The following is a 17,417-nucleotide window of genomic DNA, read 5'->3' as shown; positions in this document are numbered from 1 at the left end:
AATAAATGATGCTGGGTCAACTGGATATCCATATAGAAAAAAGGAGCTCTGACCCCCTACCACATCATTCACAAGAATTAATTTGTGATCCATCATAGACCCAAATATGAAGGCTAAAACAAAAAAGAAAACAGAATATCCTAATGAAAAAACACTAACCATAGGAGAAAAGCTTGATAAATCGGACTTCATTGAGAACTCCCGTTCATTAAAAGCAAAGCAAACCAGAGCGGCAGAAGATGTTTACAGTGTCTTCAATACAATACAAAGCCATGTGTCAGACCAGGCACACGTATCCAGAATAAAGAACCTCTACGTATCAATAAGAAAATGGAGCCGGGTGTGAACCCAGGCGGCTGGTGCCAGAGCTAGCTCATAATCGCTGGGTCATGCGGAGACAGCTCCTGCCCGGCGGCCCTTCCTGAGTGCACACCAGGAACTCGCTCGGTCCTCCTTAAGAGGGAGGCGGTGGGGCAGCTCCGGCCGCGGCTCCGCCCCCGGGGGTTGCCTTTTCCTTAGAAGGCGAAGCCCCAGCCTCGCCTCTCGCCGGCGGAGACTCGCGCTGTGCGCCCCGCGCTCCCCTCGCCCCCGACGACGCCGCCGGAGCCCCCGAAAGACCGGGAGGCCCCGCGCGCTGCGCGCTCCAACCGGGCTCAGGCGTGGACGGGGCGGGCGCCGGGGCGGGGCGCGCGTCCGCGCCGGTTTGAATGGAAGGATCGAGATCGGCGGAGACGGCGGCGAGCAGATCCTGAAGCCTGAAACCCTCCCCGGCCTCCGCGCCCGCGACATGCGGCGGGAGAGGTGAGCAGGGCGGGAGCGGCGTCGCATCCCCGGGTGGCCGCGCCATTTGAACGGCGACGCCGGGAACAGACACCGAGGACGGCGCAGCGTGGAGGTGGGTGGCCTCGGGGCGCGGGGCCGGGGTCCTGTCTGTCGCTGGTTCAGGCAGTTTGGGCTATGCCCCCCGCCCGCGCCTCCAACGCCCGCGCACTCGTCTTCGAGCGCGAGCAAATCGCCATTTCCCCGCGGTCCTTCCTATCCCTGGCAGCCGCAGGGATCTTTGTGATTGAATTCGGAATCTGAAAGAATGTGACACCGTGTTTTTAAAATTTGGGGCACAAAAGCGAAGGGTTACCCGCAGCTGGCCGCAGCCCTTCCCCAGAGCCGCGCCCAGCCCGGCCTCCCCGTGCGCCCCGGCCCGGCGCGCGGATGCGATCGGAGTGCCCGCCGCGCCCCTTCCCACGCCCCGCAGCCCGCCCTCCTCGCGGGCCCGGCCTCCCCCTCCGCCAGCCAGGCTGGGACGGCGGGGCAGGCCAGGCTGAGCGCTGTCTGCCCGCAGGTGCGGCGCCCCCCGCCCGCGTCCCCGCCATGGAGGTGCTGCGGCGCTCCTCGGTCTTCGCCGCCGAGATCATGGACGCCTTTGATCGCTCGCCCACCGACAAGGAGCTGGTGGCCCAGGCCAAGGCGCTGGGCCGGGAGTTCGTGCACGCGCGTCTGCTGCGCGCCGGCCTCGCCTGGAGCGCGCCCGAGCGCGCCGCCCCTGCCCCCGGCGGCCGCCTGGCCGAGGTGTGCGCGGTGCTGCTGCGCCTGGGTGAGTGGGGCCCTGGCGGGCGGGGTCCCCAGGCTACCCGCCCTGAGCTGGTCGGCGGGGCGGGACCGTCTGTGCCTCGGGGTACAGCTGTCCCCGCACTCGCCCGCCTGCCGGTTGATCGGGCCAGCAGCTTCCCGCTGCTGGGCCTCAGTCTCCCTCGGGCAGAGACGGGGCTGGCTTGGGCAGGCACACCCAGGCCGAAGCTCGCCCTATTCCTCCATGCTCCTCCCTTTACCCCCTCAGGCTGCCCTGCGCACAGACCTCCCGGGAGATGCCTGCTAAACCCGGATTTCAGACATTCTAGCGTATCTAAAGGATAGAACGCTTTGGGAAGAATGTTATGGTGGCTAAACTTCCAGAGTGACCCTTGTACTCAGCTGGGCACAAAAATCCTTTGTTGGACCACGTGTCCCTATGTTTGTTTTGGAAAATAGGTCTTTGCAGTTACTGACTGAAATCCTGCCATCCACTGCTCTTTCCTATTCATTTGGAGGCCTCCTAGGCTCCCTGCGGAAATTTGGTGCTCCCAGAGAGCCAAAACCAGCTGGGCTGGGTAGCCAAAATCCCACCTGGAGAGCTAGTCCTGTGTAGACACCTGGGGGTACTGTTTCTGGGGTCACACACAGCCCAATAACTGTCTCCATCTTCTCCGAAGTCTGGACCCCAGAGAGGGAGGGACTAACCCAGCTGACTCAGTCAGTCCTCACCACAAGGACTGAGTTGCTCATCCATAAACCGTTGTTGGGTGCCAAGAGTGGGCACCTGGGGAGGGGGTGGCAGCAGAGATGGCTGCCTGACCAGGTGGCTCTCCAGGCAGAGTGTGGGGAGAAGCTGGCCCGGGATCTGGGGTTGGGGGTAGCACCCCTTAAAGGGAACACCCTGCCTCTTTTCAGGCTGACCCCGGTGTCTGCTTGTCCCTGTTTTGTGTGGACCCTGGGAGTAGGGCTCTGTGTACCTGGTCTGCCCAGGAGTGTGTAGTGGGGAGGAGACACAGATTCCAGCGGCCAGTGCACAGGACTGCACAGGATACTGCAAGGGCAGTATCCCACCTGGGCCTTGGGGGAGGGGAGAGGTTTGTAGGTGTGGAGAGCAAGTGGGATTTGAGCCATGAGCCAGGGGTCCGGAGCGCCTGGACTCCCGAGAGGTCAGCCGCCCATCGCCGTTTCTTCCAGCTGGGCTGTGGGGACAACACTGGGGGGAGCATTCTAGAGGGCCCTGGAAAAGATGGTTCCTTGGGCTCCTGAGAGCCCCGCAGACCCCTGGAGGGCCAGGAGGAAGGCCTGCCTCTGTCCTGGCCTGCTCTGCAGCCTGTTTACCTCAGCCTCCGTCTCCTTGTCTGTGAGCAGAATCTTGGGGCTGCTTCTCCCTGGGCCTGGAGTCCCTATATTTAAACTTGTCTGAATAGCCCTGCTTTGGGCTCTGCTAATCTGACCAGGCCAGCTTCTGTCCCCTCAGTCCTCAGCGTCCCACCCTGAGAGCCCCAGATGCTTCAGGCCTGGGCTCGGGGAGCAGGGGTGAGCCAAGCGCCTGGCACCGGCCCTCTCAGGAGCAGGGCCTTCAAGGCCCCTCTCCAGTGTCTGTCCCTGCCATGTCTAGTCCCTGGGGCTCAGCCCCTGCCAGATGGCTAAGGGGGCCCCAGAGGGTGATGGTTGGGACGCCACAGTGTTCTTGTTTATGTCCCATTCACTGCCCTGAACAAGAGCAGTGCCCTCAGCATGAGCCCCTCCACGGCCTGGTGCTGTCTTCCTGCCCCCAGCCCCTCCTCAGCACAGACGCCCAGCTCCTGGGGCAGTGGCCAACAGGAAGAAGCCCGGGTCGCATCCCCGTGGTCAGCCTCTGGGGCCCAGTCCCCAGCAGCCCCTGAGCTCTGTGTGTGGGAACGGCCAGGCCAGTCCCAGGAATTTCCAGGCATCAACCTCCCCCCATCGCTGTGCCGGCCTTGTCTCAGTTCTGCTCCAGTTCCAGTTCTTAATTAATTAGATGGAGAGCAGCTGGCCCCAGGGATGACGCGGGCGCCCTTATCGGCCGGGACCGTCCAGTCGGCAGCATTTCCCTGTTGGCTTTGGCTAGAGAAGTGTCTGGGCTGGGGGACACCCAGTCCGAGGGCTGTGTGGAATTCCTGACACATCGCTGCCAGGGGCACCCCAGCGAGCACACGCGGCAGGCCGGGCCGTTGAGAGGGCATTTCCTCTGCTGAGTGTGGCCACCCCATCCAGACACACCCGCTTGGCACCAGGGGCCCCGGTTTGAGCCTGGGCTGTGCTGGCAGCCGCGGGCAATGGCTCAGCTTCTTGGTTCAGCGAGCAGTTCTGGGGCCTGAGCAAGGACCTCCCTCTAAGCCTCCCACCTATGTGGGATTGCCAGTGAAGTCCCTGCCCATGTTGGGCTCTGGCTGCCTGCCCGGTCTGCCTGCCGCCTGGGCAGCTCACTGTGGGCCATGAGTCACCGATCAGGCACGGCCCACGCTCCTCCCTGGGATTCCCGCCCCACCGGCCCAGCCAGCTTGGCCCCGGGATTGGGGGGTGGGGGGATGGCTGGCTTCTCAGAAGGAGTGGGCTGCAGAGGCAGGTCTGGGGTGCCCATCACACCTCCCTCATCTCCTTGTCCCCCATCTGATAGGTTGTGAGAGTCAGAGTCTGGGTCAGTGAGGGACAGGGTCCCTGAGCCAGCTGTGGCCACAGGGATGAGGAGTGGGCTGGTCCCAGGCCCGTGTGACAGTGGGGTTGGGGCCAGGCAGGTGTGGACCATCTCTGACCCACTATGTGACGGCACAGGGGACGAGCTGGAGCTGATTCGGCCCAGCATCTACCGCAACGTGGCGCGCCAGCTGAACATCTCCCTGCAGTCTGAGACTGTGGTGACCGACGCCTTCCTGGCCGTGTCGGCCCAGATCTTCTCTGCAGGTAGGCCTGTGCATCCCCCCAGGATGCCCACACAGTGCCAGCGTGGCCCAGGGTCTGTGGATCAGGGCAGGTGCTGCAGCACCTGGTGGGCCTGTGGCGGAATAGCCCCCACTGGTCCGGGAGCCGCCTTCCCACTGCGTCACAGACCAGCCCAGAACTGCGACTCAGACAGTGCTGTATGGTGCCTCCCCCGGTTCTGAGGACAACAGGCCCACTGGGCAGCTGCCACGGGACCGCTCACGTGGTTCTGGTTGGGCATTAGCTGGGGCTGCAGTGACCTGAAGTCCTGGCTGGGCTGTGTGTCCCGGGCTGCCAGTTGGTGCTGGCTGTTGGCTGGAGCAATGCCAGGCTGTCCCACACGTGTCCTTTGCTTGGCCTGTGGGGCTTGGTCTTCTCACAGAGTGGCACCAGGTCTCAAGGGGGAGCGTCCCAAGCAGCCTTGGTGGGCGCTTCCAGGCTGTTATGACGTGGCCTCAGAAGTCATGGTGTCACTCTGGCGAATTTTGTTGGTCAAAGGCGAGTCACGGGGCAGCCCCACATTGAGGAGAGGGATGCAAAAGGGTGGAGTGGCTCGCTGGGGCGTCTTTGGAGAATAGCGACACACCTGTCTCACCTGGCCAGCCCACACTCATCTGTGAATGTCCCTGTGCCTCCATCTGTGCCCAGGGAGCAGGTGACATCTGCTGCTCCTGCTGTTCCCCCCCCCAACCCCCCACCGTGCCCTCACCCCAGTTCAGCTCCTGCTGCCTCCTGTCTGCATACCTGCCTCCAGGCTCATGGGAGGCCACAGGACTCATCTCCCCAACCCTCTCCTGTCCCCACATCCCGTCCTTGGATCTCTGCTGGGCTCCCTTCTGTCCAAAGACCTCATCTCCCTGCCTGTGACCTTGTGTCCTGTCCTAGCGCCCCACGCTCTGTGAGTTCGTCTCGTCCCTGTGTGCAGGGGCTGCCTGCAGGTGACCGAAGCCCCAGCCCCATGCATCACCTCCTCGTCAGCAAGCCCTGCAGATGCTTCCTCAGCACCCTCTGGGCGCTGCTCTGGGCCGGGGACCCTGTGATGAATGGCTGGCCAGTCCCAGCCCTCAGGGAGGGGAAGCTTGGGGGCCCCGGAGCCAGGGTATTCCGGAGGCTGTGTGCGAGCTGCAGTGGGGGTGTGAGTGGCTGTGGCTGTGGCGTCTGAGTGTGGGGAGGGCCACCTTCCCCCAGGGCTTTCTGGAAGACGGTCTGCTGCAGGAGGAGAGGCTGCAGGCAGCAGGGAGGCCTCATGCCCCCTTGTCTGTGAGGCGGGTCTGCGTCTGTCGCTGACCAGCTGTGTGACCTCGGCACACCCTTTGTCTCTCTGGCTTCAGTTTCCTCACCTGTAGGGTGGTTGGGACAGCAGCAGAGCAGGGCTTTAGGGCAGAGGGTGCTGGGGAGCCACAGTCCCCACTGCCTGAAAACGCAGCCCTCTCCCGCTCAGCGGAGAAAAGGAGGCCGAGTGGAGGGGCCGCCGCCCATCAGAGGCAGGCCTCCAGCCCTGCGACCCTGGCCCCTGGGGTGACCACGTTGACCTCCAGCGAGCGTCCTTTCCCAAGGAGGCTCCTCCGACCCCTGGTGGGCAGGCCGGAAAACCAGAGGCAGAGCAGGGCCTCCCTCAGTTGTGGCCTGTGCGGTGGGCACATGGGACCACCAGGGCCACGGGACCTGCCAGGCTACAGAATCCGCCTCCTCCAGGGCAGACACTGGGTCAGTGCTGACCTCCCAGGCAGAAGTCACCACGGCTAGGATGTCGCAAGGGAGGTGCCTGGGTGGGCTGGTGGGAGGGGCAGGCTCCTCCAGAGTGTTCTAACAGTCCTGACCTGGGTCCTGGGGGAGTCTGGGGGGTGTGGCGGGCAACCCTTGCGGGTGCCCCTGGCAGGCGCCTGGTAGAGGAGGCAGTGGGTGGGGCCCAGGAAGGAAGCAGCAGGGCCTGGCTGGTATCCCGGGCTGACGACCACCCTTGGCCCTCCCTGGGCTTCTGCGTCCTGGGCCTGACGCCGGCGCGTGGGTGGCCGGGTGGGTGGCCACCCGTGTCTGTCTCTGGCGTCAGGCGGCTGGTTTACGAGCCGAGGGCTGGTTTTAAAAGGAAGGTTCATCTCTGAGAACACAGCTCTGGCCTCCTGGTGGCTGGGACTGAGCGGGGAGGTGGGGGCTGGGCCCTTGGGTGGTGGTGAGTGTGTGGGCAGGGGACAGAGGATGGGGGGCCAGGAGAGAGCACCCCACCCCTGCCTGCCCAGCCGTCCTCAGTGCAGGGACAGGCCTGAGAGGTGCCCAGCAAGGCTGTGGGTTCTGGGAGGATGAGCTGGGCCCGGCAGGGAGAGGAACAGGGGAAGGACGGGGGAGGGCAGGGAGGAAGGTGGGAGCACCTGAAGACTGGGCACAGGGCACAGCAGCTTAGTTCACTTTTAGAGAGTTCAGTTTAAATCTTGTGATTTTCGTTTGAAACTGGAGCAGAACATAGCCCTCCGTGTTCAAGCACCCCACCCCGCCCAGCGCCGGCAGGCTTGTGCTGCGCCGGCTCCTGCCCCTTTCTTGTGGCAGCCTCCACACCTGCACTTGCCCCTGTGGCGCTCTGGGGCAGCCGTCCCCTCCCAGGCTGTGAGACCTGCAACTGGTTTCTCAACCTCCCTGATCCTCGTAGCCACCTGATAAGGGAACAGCAGCAGGGCTCCATGGAGCATGGATGGGGTTGCAGGTCTGCCCCCTTCTGCTGCTAACCGGCTCTCAGATCATCCCCCTCAGCCACTGGGTGGCTGCCCCTCAACCCTCCTGCTTGCTGCTCCAGGTCTCCCTTACACCCCTCGTCCATCCCAGCCCTCAGGGTCCTTGAACCCTTTCACCCCAGGGCAAGCCTCAGCCATCAGGTGCTTGCCAGCCCTTGGCCCTCTCTGCCCATGGCCCCTCCCATGCTGCCAGGCCTTGCACACACTGACCCTCAGGCTGGACCTTCCTGCCCCTCTTCCTAGTAGCAGGCCCCCCGTGGGGTGCAGGCCCTGCCTGGCCTTGCCTTCTCTGGCTCTGGCTGTGGTTGAAGTTATGGCTAGTGATGTGGGCAGCCCGCATCCTGCAGGGCAGGGCTCCGTGGTGGCCTCTCCAAGTGGCCGAGCACCCCTCGAAAGCAGAGGCAACTGCTGCTGCTCCTGGCTGAATTTGCACTTGGGGCTTCTCAGTTCCCTTCAATTGGAAAACTAATTTTTCCCACCCCAATTAAAAGTTGGCAGGAATTTTCATTTTTTTCTTCATATTACAAGAGCAAAATATTTTACCACCAAAAATACAGAAGGTAAAGAACTCAGAAATTACTACTGAAAAGATAACCCAGTTTAAAAATGGACAAAGGATCTGAATAGACTCTCCAAGAAAGATGTACAGATGGCCAGTCAGCCCATGAAAAGATGTCATCCTCAGTCACCAGGGAAACGCACATCCAAACCTCAGTGAGATACCGCCTCATCCCCGCTAGGATGGAGACAATCAGAAGGTCACGTAGCTGCGAGCGTTGGCAAGGATGTGAAGAATTGGCAGCCTCATAAACCGCTGGTGGCATGAAAAATGGAGCAGCTGCTTTGGAAAGCTGTCAGTTCTTTGATGGTTTAGCTCCAGTGGAGTTACCACATGACCCAGCAGTTCCACTCCTGGGTATCTATCCACGAGAAATGAAAACATGTGTCCACACATGTGGACCTGCACACGGATGTTCAGAGCAGCATTATTTCTAACAGCCAGAAAAGTGCGAACACCCCAAATGTCCATCACCTGATGAATAGATGAGCAAACTGGTCCATCCACACAGCAGAACGTTCTTCAGCCATAAAAAGGAAGTAAATGCTGACACATGCTACAGCGTGGATGAGCCTTGAAGACGTGCTGAGTGAAAGGAGTCAGACGCAAAGTGGAACAGAGTGTGTGATTCCATTCGTATGAAATGTCCAGAAGAGGCAAATCCACAGAGACAGAAAGTAGATTAGTGGTTGCCAGGCGCTGGGGGAGAGGGGCTGACTGCTCATGGGTTTCTTTCTGGGGGGATGAAAATGTTCTGGAATTCAATAGTGGTGATGGTTGTATAACTTTGTGACTGTGCTAAAAACACTGAATATCACACTTTAAAGGAATGAATTTATGGTAATGAGATTATATCTACGAAAAAAATAAAACACAGAACAGCTCAAAGAAAACAGGACCTACCGAGGACCAGCCCCTGGAGACCACCCCTGCTGGCACCTTCCAGATCGCTGCTTTTCTCCGCAGACTTGAAAATGTGGCTATCACATGGAACTCAGGAGACAGTGCGCACCTCTCTCCGTGCGGCACCACGGACTGTGGTGCTCATCCCCTGGCCAGTCCAGACGTCTCGCTCCTCGTGGCCACCCTCCTGCGGTGGCCTTTCACCTGCCCTCTGGCAGTGTTGAGTACCTGCTGGGTGCCGGGCCTGGGGAGGCCAAGGCCACAGCTGTTAGGAGAACAGAGCCCGTTGCCAGGGCTGGCGCCCCGTGAGCAGCAGTAAATGGGGAGCATGGCGTGAGGGCACTGTCCCCAGGACCTGATGCCCTGATGGCCTGGGTGGCACTTGGAGGGGGGACCTTGAGCAGAGCCCTGGGGGCTGGGAGTGTGCTGCATGCAGCAATAAGGCTGGAATAGCATGAGCGAGGCCAGGGTGGCAGGAACAGGTCTGAGAGGGGCGGGGGACCAGCTCCCATGGGATTTCAGACTTGGATTTATTTTGAAAGAGATGCGAAGTAACAGTAATAGGGTTTAAGCAGGGGAGAGACATGGTCTGATCTATGGAGTTTTAAAAATTTCTTTCTATTGAGGTGAAATTCATGTAACACACAATTAACCATTTTAAAGTGTACAGTTCAGTGGCATTTAGTGCATTCACAATGCTGTGCCACCACCACCTCTCTAAGCTTATCATCACCCTAGAATGCCCCGTGCCCATGAAGCTGTCACTCCCCATCCCCCTCCCCCAGAGCTGCAACCACTGATCTGCTGTCTGTCTCCGTGGATTTGCCTATTCTGGACATTTCGTAAAAATGGACTCTCACACTGTAGGTGGCCTTTTGAGTCTGTCTTCTTTCCCTCATCGTGTTTTTGAGGTTCATGCATGTTGTAGCGTGCCTCCATGCTTCCTTCCTTTTCTTGGCTGATTAATGTTCCAATGTCTGTGTGGACCACGTTTTGTTTTTCCATTCACAGTTGATGGAGGTTTTGTCGTTTCCACCTTTTGGCGATTGCGAACAGGGCTGCTGTGGATGTTCCTGGACAAGGGCTTCTTTGAGCTGGCTTATGTTTTTATAGCAATTGTTCTGCTGTGTGAAGGTGGATTGAAGGGCACCCTCGGTCCCCGCACACGCCGCTTCCTCGGGCGATTGCCGACAAGGACCCTCGCTGCTGGGCGTGCAGGCTCTGTGCTTCCCAGAAACTGCCAGGTGCTCTCCAGCTGTCTTGCCCATCAGTTACAGGGCTGCAGAGCGACCTGGATCCTCCCATCGCCATTTAAGTTTTTAATCTGACGGATTACAATCCACGCCTTGTTTTAATTTACCTTTCTTTGATTATTAGTGAGGGCAAGCATGTTTCATATGTCTGGTGTGTTGTCTTTTTTCTTTCATGAATCAGCTGATTGTGTTCTATGCTCATGTGTCTTTTGAAAGGTTTCTTTTTTTCTCCTTGATTTATAAAATCTGTTTTTATAGTAAGGAAACTTACATCGTATAACTGGCAAGTGTTCTTCCCTGGGTTGTCATCCATCTGTCTTTTCCTCCCAGGTGGGCTCCATCTCAGTTCTACCTCTCAGTAGCTTAGTGGTCCGGGGAAGGTCGTCCCTCCTGTGGGCGCCAGCTTCTTTATACGGCCAAGGTCCTGCTGCCCTTGCAGGGCTGTTCAGGGGAACAGACAAGCCTGGGGTTGCATCAGGCGGTCAGCTGGCTAGGCACCTTATCCAGTTGGGGAGCTGTGGGGAGGGCCTGGCACCCTGGGTGCCAACCCCAGTCATCAGCAGAATGTCAGGGGGAGCAGCTCAGAGAGGCTCAGCCCCTTCGCATGACCCTGAGGTCTGGACTCGAGCCGAGGTCCTGGCGGCCTTCTGACCAGCATCCGTCTCTCCCCGCAGGCATCACATGGGGCAAGGTGGTGTCCCTATACTTGGTGGCCGCGGGCCTGGCCGTGGACTGTGTGCGGCACGCCCAGCCCGCCATGGTCCATGCTCTCGTCGACTGCCTTGGGGAGTTTGTACGCAAGACCCTGGCGACCTGGCTGCGGAGGCGTGGCGGATGGGTGAGGGGGGACCTGGGGGTGCAGGGGTGCTGGGAAGGGGAGCGCGGTGCTAGGGGTTGGAGGAGCGGAGAAGCGAGGACACCGGGAGGAGGGGGCGAGGGCTGGGGCTGCCAGGCCCAGGGCTGCTCCTGCTGCCAGCTCCAGTGCTGACCCCTCCCCTGCTCCCTGCAAGTGCCGACCCCGATCTCGCAGCTCCGGTGCTAAAGACTTGCTGCCCCAGAGCCTCTGCATGGCAGAACGTGGCCCATGGCCCTGGGCCCCTTGGCCTGGGAGAGGCAGAATTCAGCCCCCTCGGAGAGAAAATCCCAACACTGCTCAGAACACTCTTGTCCTGCCCTCCCCCTGCCAGGTTCTGGGGCCAGGATGAGGCAGGGGTGGGTGTCAAAGTCCTACCCCACCACTGTCTCCATGCCCCCAACCTTGGGAGCTACTGGGCCCTGGACATAGGGGGCTGGCCCCACCCATAGGAGATCTGTTTCCTTCTCTGTAAAATGGGTGGTGAGCAAGGGGTGCGTGAAGTGCACTGGCCACAGGTGACGGAGCTGTGGTTAGAGCCAAGGGTCGAGGTCAAGTGGTCAAGTGGCTGGGGCTTCGGTCTCCTCTGAAGGTGGCACTGGGTGGGGGCAGGGATGGTGTTGCTTCCAGAATGACTCACGCGGCTGTGGGCATCCCTGAGCACAGAGACCTTGAGGCCTGTGTCCCCTCCTGCCTTCCTCTCCGTGGAGCCTGGCTGGGGCGGCCAGGACACTGACTGACACCATGGCCAAAGGTCAGACTGTGGGGAATGGATTTCATTTCTTAGCAGGAATAGAAAGAAATAAGGAAATAAGGAGTGGCCATTCACTGGGCTCTGGAAAGCTCAGTTCCTGCTCCTGTTCCAAGGGAGATTCTGAAGCTGGATCTGTCCCTCCTGGTACCCAGGCTCCACAGCACCCCACAGCAGGATGCTCAGGTGTTTGTAGCCCCTGCGGGCAGCAGGCAGGTGGCCGAGCTGGGAACATTGGTGCAATTCTGGTGTTGGGGGCACAGCAGGCTCTGTCCTGCTCGGCAGTGTCCCATCTGCTAGCCTGGCCCAGCTGCCTGCTCTCCCCACCGTGAGCACCTCCCTTCCCTTCTCCCTCTCTGAATCCTCAGGGTTGGGGCTGGGCCCATGTGGAGCCTTCAGTCCAGACCAGACCACAGACTTTCCCTAAATGGCCTCATGCATTCCCTCAAGAGACTCAGCTGACATCCAGTGCAAGGCGCTGGGGGCCTGGCCCTCTCCCAGCTCTGCTCTCTAACTGTCCCCTCTTCCCTCTCAGACCGACGTCCTCAAGTGTGTAGTCAGCACAGACCCTGGCTTCCGCTCCCATTGGCTCGTGGCCGCATTCTACAGCTTCGGCCGCTTCCTGAAGGCTGCCTTCTTCGTGCTGTTGCCAGAGAGATGAGCCACCAGCTTGAGCAGAGGCCATAGCCCAGCCTTCTGACCCAGGAGGTGCTTGGCCCCCGAAAGCATCGCCCTCCTCCCCGTCCGTGCTGGGAAGACTCTTGGAGCCCTGCCTCGAAGCTGGAGGCCCTGCCCTGAGGCCCCTCCGCAGACCCAGGCCTTCTGGAAGGAGGAGCAGAGGGGCTTCCCTGGGCCTGGAGCTGGGCTTCGGGGCTGACCTGTGGCCCTTCCCCACTGTGCCCCTTCTTCTGGAACCTCTTCTCATCCCTTTTCTTTCTGGAGCCAGAAAGTCAGGGTCACCTCCCAGGCCCCAAGGGAAGGGAGCTGGGACACCAAGCTCTCATGACGCTGGGTCCCATCCATGAAGGGGACCATGGCAGGACACGAGCTGGCCTCAGTCCTCGTGGGCAGTGGGCCCTGCACATTCGGTCTGAAGGTGACTCTGGCCTGGCCACGGCTGAGGAGTGTGGGGTCTTCTGACCCTGCAAACAGAGCATAAGCCTCATGTGCTGGTTGCTTAATCCATTTCTGGAGGGAGACTGTGTCCCCCACCTGTGGCAGGGTCCTTGTGTACCTGTGGCAGGGTCCTTGAGTGGCAGGGCCCAGGGCATGGGCTCCAGGCTGGCACACCTGCCTGTGAACGGCAGAGTCCACGAACAAGAGGGATGGTGTGTGTGTTTGAGTCCAATAAAGTTTGACGGCAACAGAAGTGACCCATCTGCTGTCCTTGTGCCATCCTCGTGGGACTGCCCAGGGATGCGACAGGAGGCAGGTGAATCCAGGGTGATAGAGTATGAAGCGCAGAACGATCCCAATGTCTTCCCTCATTGAGCCACGACAGGGAGCTCACACATACATCACAGGCGTGCACACATTTGGGCATGCACAGTGGCGTGTACACTCACGTGTGCATGTGCACTCACACTGTCACGTGCACAGACACACCAGGAACAAGTGGCAGGTTGCTCAGCAGCACGGCTCTCCACAGCTCCCAGTCTGTCCCGGTCGTTCTCACCCTTTCATGTTGCTAACAACAGCCTCCTGTTTCCCTTACTGATGGCTTCCCCCTCCGCTCAGAGGCCCAGCTCCTGTCCATCCACTGCAGGGCGGGGTCCTGGGCAGGACCCACACCCTGCCTTCTAACACAGGGACATTCTCCTCCCCAAGCCTGTCTGACTCCAGCTCAGGCCAGAGGCACACAGTGCTGGAGAGCTGTGACCAGCCTCTCAGCCTCAATTTCCCTTTCTGTACCATGCAGGGTTGAGCCAGACCACTGCTGAGGTCTTCCAGCCCTGCCCTCTCATCCAGCCTCCGAGGAAGCGAGAGTCCTGAAGGACGAGGCCACTGTACACAAGGTGAAGCCCGTCCTCACCTCGCCCCCCATCACCCCGTGAGACTGCTCTCCCCGGCTTCCTCCCGGGAGTGCTGCCTCTGAAGGCCCCTTGCCTCCTGGAAGCCCCGCCTGCCGGTACACCCTCACCCACAGTGTGGCAGTGCGAAGTCTGGCCAGGTGCCCGGTGACGGCAGGTGGGAAGAAGGAAGGGAGGAAGGGGAAGCCGATGGAGATGGACGTTGCCCGAGGCTGCTCCTGCCCCACCTCCTGTCATCCGCTCCTCGGATCAGATCCTTCCGTGTGTTCAGTGTACCAAAGTCACGTTACAAACACTAAGAGAATCGAGAGAAGCAGCAGGATTTAAAGTAACAGATCAGTCGTCTGTATACATTGAGTTAGAAGATATAGTGGAACAGACGCCACATTTCCAACAGCCACAGGTAAATTCCTCGGCATAAACCAAGCGAGAAATGTGAAGCCCAATGTGAGGAAACTTTCAATGTACCTTGGAGACAGCCAGGTGCATGAACACAGAAGGAAACACTGTGTTCCTGGAGAGGAAACCCAGCTCATGGAGAAGACAGTTCTCCAGAAGTACATTTATAAATTTAATGTAATTCTTATAAAAATACCACAATGGTGTTTTTTTTTCTTGGATCTAAACAAGCTAATGATGAGAGGAAAATTTTTAAAAAGCAGAAATAGCCAGGAAAATCCTTAAAAAAAAAAATGAGGAGGGACGAGGCCTACCTGCTGCTGAACCATCCCTCTGCCGAGTCTCTGTCACTGACCTGTGAGGCAGCTGGCCAGATGCAGACCAACAGGCCCAGGGACACAGGGCAGCCAGACCCCAGGGCCTACAAAACAAGTGTGTGATGAAGGCAGCAGCTTATACCAGTGGGGAGAGGATGCTTGTCAACAGACCAACCACTCGGAAAAAGACTAACTTGGACCTGTATGTCACACTATCACCCAGACAAATTCCAAATGGCTCAAAGAGCTAAGTATAAAAAATGAGACAAGTACTAGAAAAAATGGGTGATTTTTTTGTAAGTGGAGTGTGGGCAAAACCTCCCTAAATATGATTTAAAATCTAGGAACAATAAGAGACAAAATATGTACTAGAAAAAACTATAACATTTAATGTTTTCAAAAATATTTGTAACTTGAGATAGAATACAGACTAGTGGTTGTCAGGGAGGGCTGGGGGCAGGGGGAGTGGTGACTGCTTAATGGGGATGAGGTTTCCTTTTGGTGTGAGAAAGCCGTTCTGGAAGTAAAGAGAGGTCATGGTTGCGCATCATTGTGAATGTACTAAATGCCGTTAGAGTGAACACTTTATTTTTTTAATACACTTTAAAATGGTTAAAATGGTGAACTTTATAAGAGTGCATTTTAGTGTAATAAAAAAATTGTAATTGAAAATTAGGAATATTAGGATTAATATTCCTAATTCAAAAGAGCTCATCAGCTCCAGAAATCAAGAAGGAAAAGACAAAAAATAAAAGAAATGCAAACCCAAACTACCCCAAGATCCCACTTCTCACCTGTTAGGTTGGCCCAAGTCCAAGTTTGCCCACAGCCTCTGTTGTGGGTGGGGGCAGCCACCTCACATGACGCTGTGGGGATGCAGAATGGCACGGTCCCTGTGGGGACGGGACAAGTCATACACACATTTACCTTTGGGACATTTACGACTTTACAACTTCTAGAAATCTGTCCCAAAGATATGCTGGCAAAAACCGAAATGATAGGTACACAGGTTGTTCCTTGTGACGTTCTTTGATTATTGAAAAGAATGGAGACATCACGAATGCCCAGCATTAGGGGATCTGCTGGGTCACCTGTGGGATGGTCGCCTATCTGTGCTGTATACACCTGTGTGGAGTAAAATGTACCTGATCTTACACTTTTGACAATAAAGTCATGGAGACAAAGGTAACGAGAACAGTCAATTTGTAGAAATTAAACAAATGAGCTTGTACATCAAGTGGGTGACATAAGCACCCAGAGCAATCAGTTATTCCAATTATAATATATTTTAACTTTATATCTTCAATGAGAAAGGTGTAAAAACGAGCAAAAAACCCAAACCTCAATCAGTAGTCCTATTGTTACGAACAGTATTATTATTCCAAAATAATTACTTGCATCCTGTAGGACATGGCAAATAATGTAGAGAACCAAGATTTTCATGTTAAAAGAGATAAAAATCAAAGAATTTAAGTGAAAAATTTTATAATCTTAAATTTTGAATTGGGAACAGTATAGACACATAATTTTTTTTCCTTAAAAAATGCATATATCCCCCCTAAAGCAGGGTGGAGGGCCATGATCTCTGCAAGGTAACGTCACACAGTTCAGTGAAAATCAATGAGGAAATGATAAACCCACGTTCCGGTTCTGCTGGGGAAAGGCCTGGAAGCAGAGCAGCCGGCATGCCGAGCATACCAGTGCCGACTGTGGTCTCAGGTTCCCACCCCCACTAAAGGGAGCCGGGCTCTGGGGCAGGAGACGGGGGAGAGGATTGTGGCGCCGAGCATGGAGGGCATCAAGGGATTGAGGGCTTCTCTGGCCAACTCTGGGATCATTTGAGCACCTCCTGTCTGTCGAAGAACAAGACTGCACTTGCCTAGAATCGCCTCAAATATTCACAAGGTCCTGGGTTCCTAACAGGAGCAGGAGGAGGAGGGGTGGTGGTGGGAGAAATAGCTCAACCCACCGCCCATCGCCGAGGTTCCAGGGCATTCTTACTCTGACAACTGACAATTTAAGAGAAAGAATTAAGCTTTTATGCTGGCTTCCAGGTATGAACTTAATTCAGGGTAACCCAACAGCCTAATGGATGGAGGGAAGTTCTTGGGCGAGAATTCCAGCCACTGAATGCAGGAGGGACAGTAGAGTCAGAAAACCAATCCACAACTCTGGTGGAGGAGCTGGTTCAGGCGATGGTCACCCACGGGGGACAAAACATTCCAGTGAAAGGCTGATGGGAACCTGAGACTAAAGGGCCCAGGTGGTCACCATCTGAGCCTATTCATTTAGCATCAGGAGAGTGAGACAAGCAGACATAGTGAGGCTCCTGGTGTGTGGGGACAGGACGGCCTGGACCCCCCTTAGGAAGTGTGTATCCGGTCAGAACTTTCGATCCAACTTCCAGACTAGAGGAATTAGAGGGCATGGAGGAACAAGTCAGACGCTACAAGGAACCCAGGTGAATCCAGAATCCAGACGGGGGACGCCTTCCAGGATTAGTGACCAGCTTCCCAGGAGCTAAATGTCAGGGGGAGGGGGAGACGACCAGATGACCTTGTCAGTTATTTGCTCCTCATCTCGCAGCTCCAAGCTGAACCTTCCATGCCCCGCTCTGGGGGCTGCCCTCCCAGACCCCCTCCTGGCTTCGAGCAGGGAGGAGGAGCCTGGGATGCAGGAGGGGGAGTGGGACTTCCTTGATGCTCCCAGCTTCTTTCAGCATCGCTCTAGCAGCTGACAGCTCTGAACTCAGCGTCCAGGTTCCCTGATGCTGTAGTCGGAATCTTTGTTTTCCCCCAAATTCATATGTTGAAATCCTAACCCCTGAAGTGATGGTATGAGGTGCGGCCTTTGAACGTGATTAGGACGTGACAGCTCTGCCCTCATTGTTGGGATTAGTGCCCTTGTAACAGAGACCCCAGAGAGCCAGCTCATTCCTTCTGCCATATGAGGTTACAGCGGAGATGGCCATCTGTGAGGAAGTGAGCTCTCACCAGAACAAATCGGCCAGCAGCCTGATCTTGGGCTTGTAGCCTCCAGGACTGTGAGAAATAAATTTCTGTGGTTTATAAGCCCCTCCCACCTCATTTATGGTATTTTTGTTACAGAAATAAGTTT

The 17,417-nt window shown here is 57.3% G+C and overlaps 1 protein-coding gene across 4 annotated transcripts; it reads left to right on the top strand.

Annotated features, from left to right (window-relative positions):
- The first annotated feature begins 543 nt into the window (after positions 1-543).
- On the top strand, positions 544-15,484 carry BOK (BCL2 family apoptosis regulator BOK). Of its 4 annotated transcripts, none has more exons than XM_087424553.1 (5): positions 552-801; positions 1,340-1,591; positions 4,366-4,494; positions 10,625-10,788; positions 13,473-15,484. In XM_087424553.1, the coding sequence occupies exons 2-5, from the start codon at positions 1,369-1,371 to the stop codon at positions 13,476-13,478; spliced, it is 522 nt and encodes a 173-aa protein (XP_087280679.1). In that variant the 5' UTR covers positions 552-801; positions 1,340-1,368; the 3' UTR covers positions 13,479-15,484. The 4 variants fall into 4 exon arrangements, with proteins under 4 accessions (XP_087280677.1, XP_087280678.1, XP_087280679.1 ...); XM_004427756.3 differs by having other exon boundaries at positions 556-801; positions 12,090-15,484; XM_087424551.1 differs by lacking the exons at positions 10,625-10,788; positions 13,473-15,484 and adding an exon at positions 9,709-10,618 and having other exon boundaries at positions 544-801.
- Positions 15,485-17,417: the final 1,933 nt, after the last annotated feature.

Source organism: Ceratotherium simum, chromosome 37, assembly GCF_057802395.1.
Source record: "Ceratotherium simum simum isolate JZ-2026a chromosome 37, ASM5780239v1, whole genome shotgun sequence".
In the NCBI taxonomy this organism is placed as follows: Eukaryota; Metazoa; Chordata; class Mammalia; order Perissodactyla; family Rhinocerotidae; genus Ceratotherium; species Ceratotherium simum.
The sequence above is the reverse complement of the archived record's forward strand: the minus strand, read 5'-3'. Positions and strand labels throughout refer to the sequence as shown.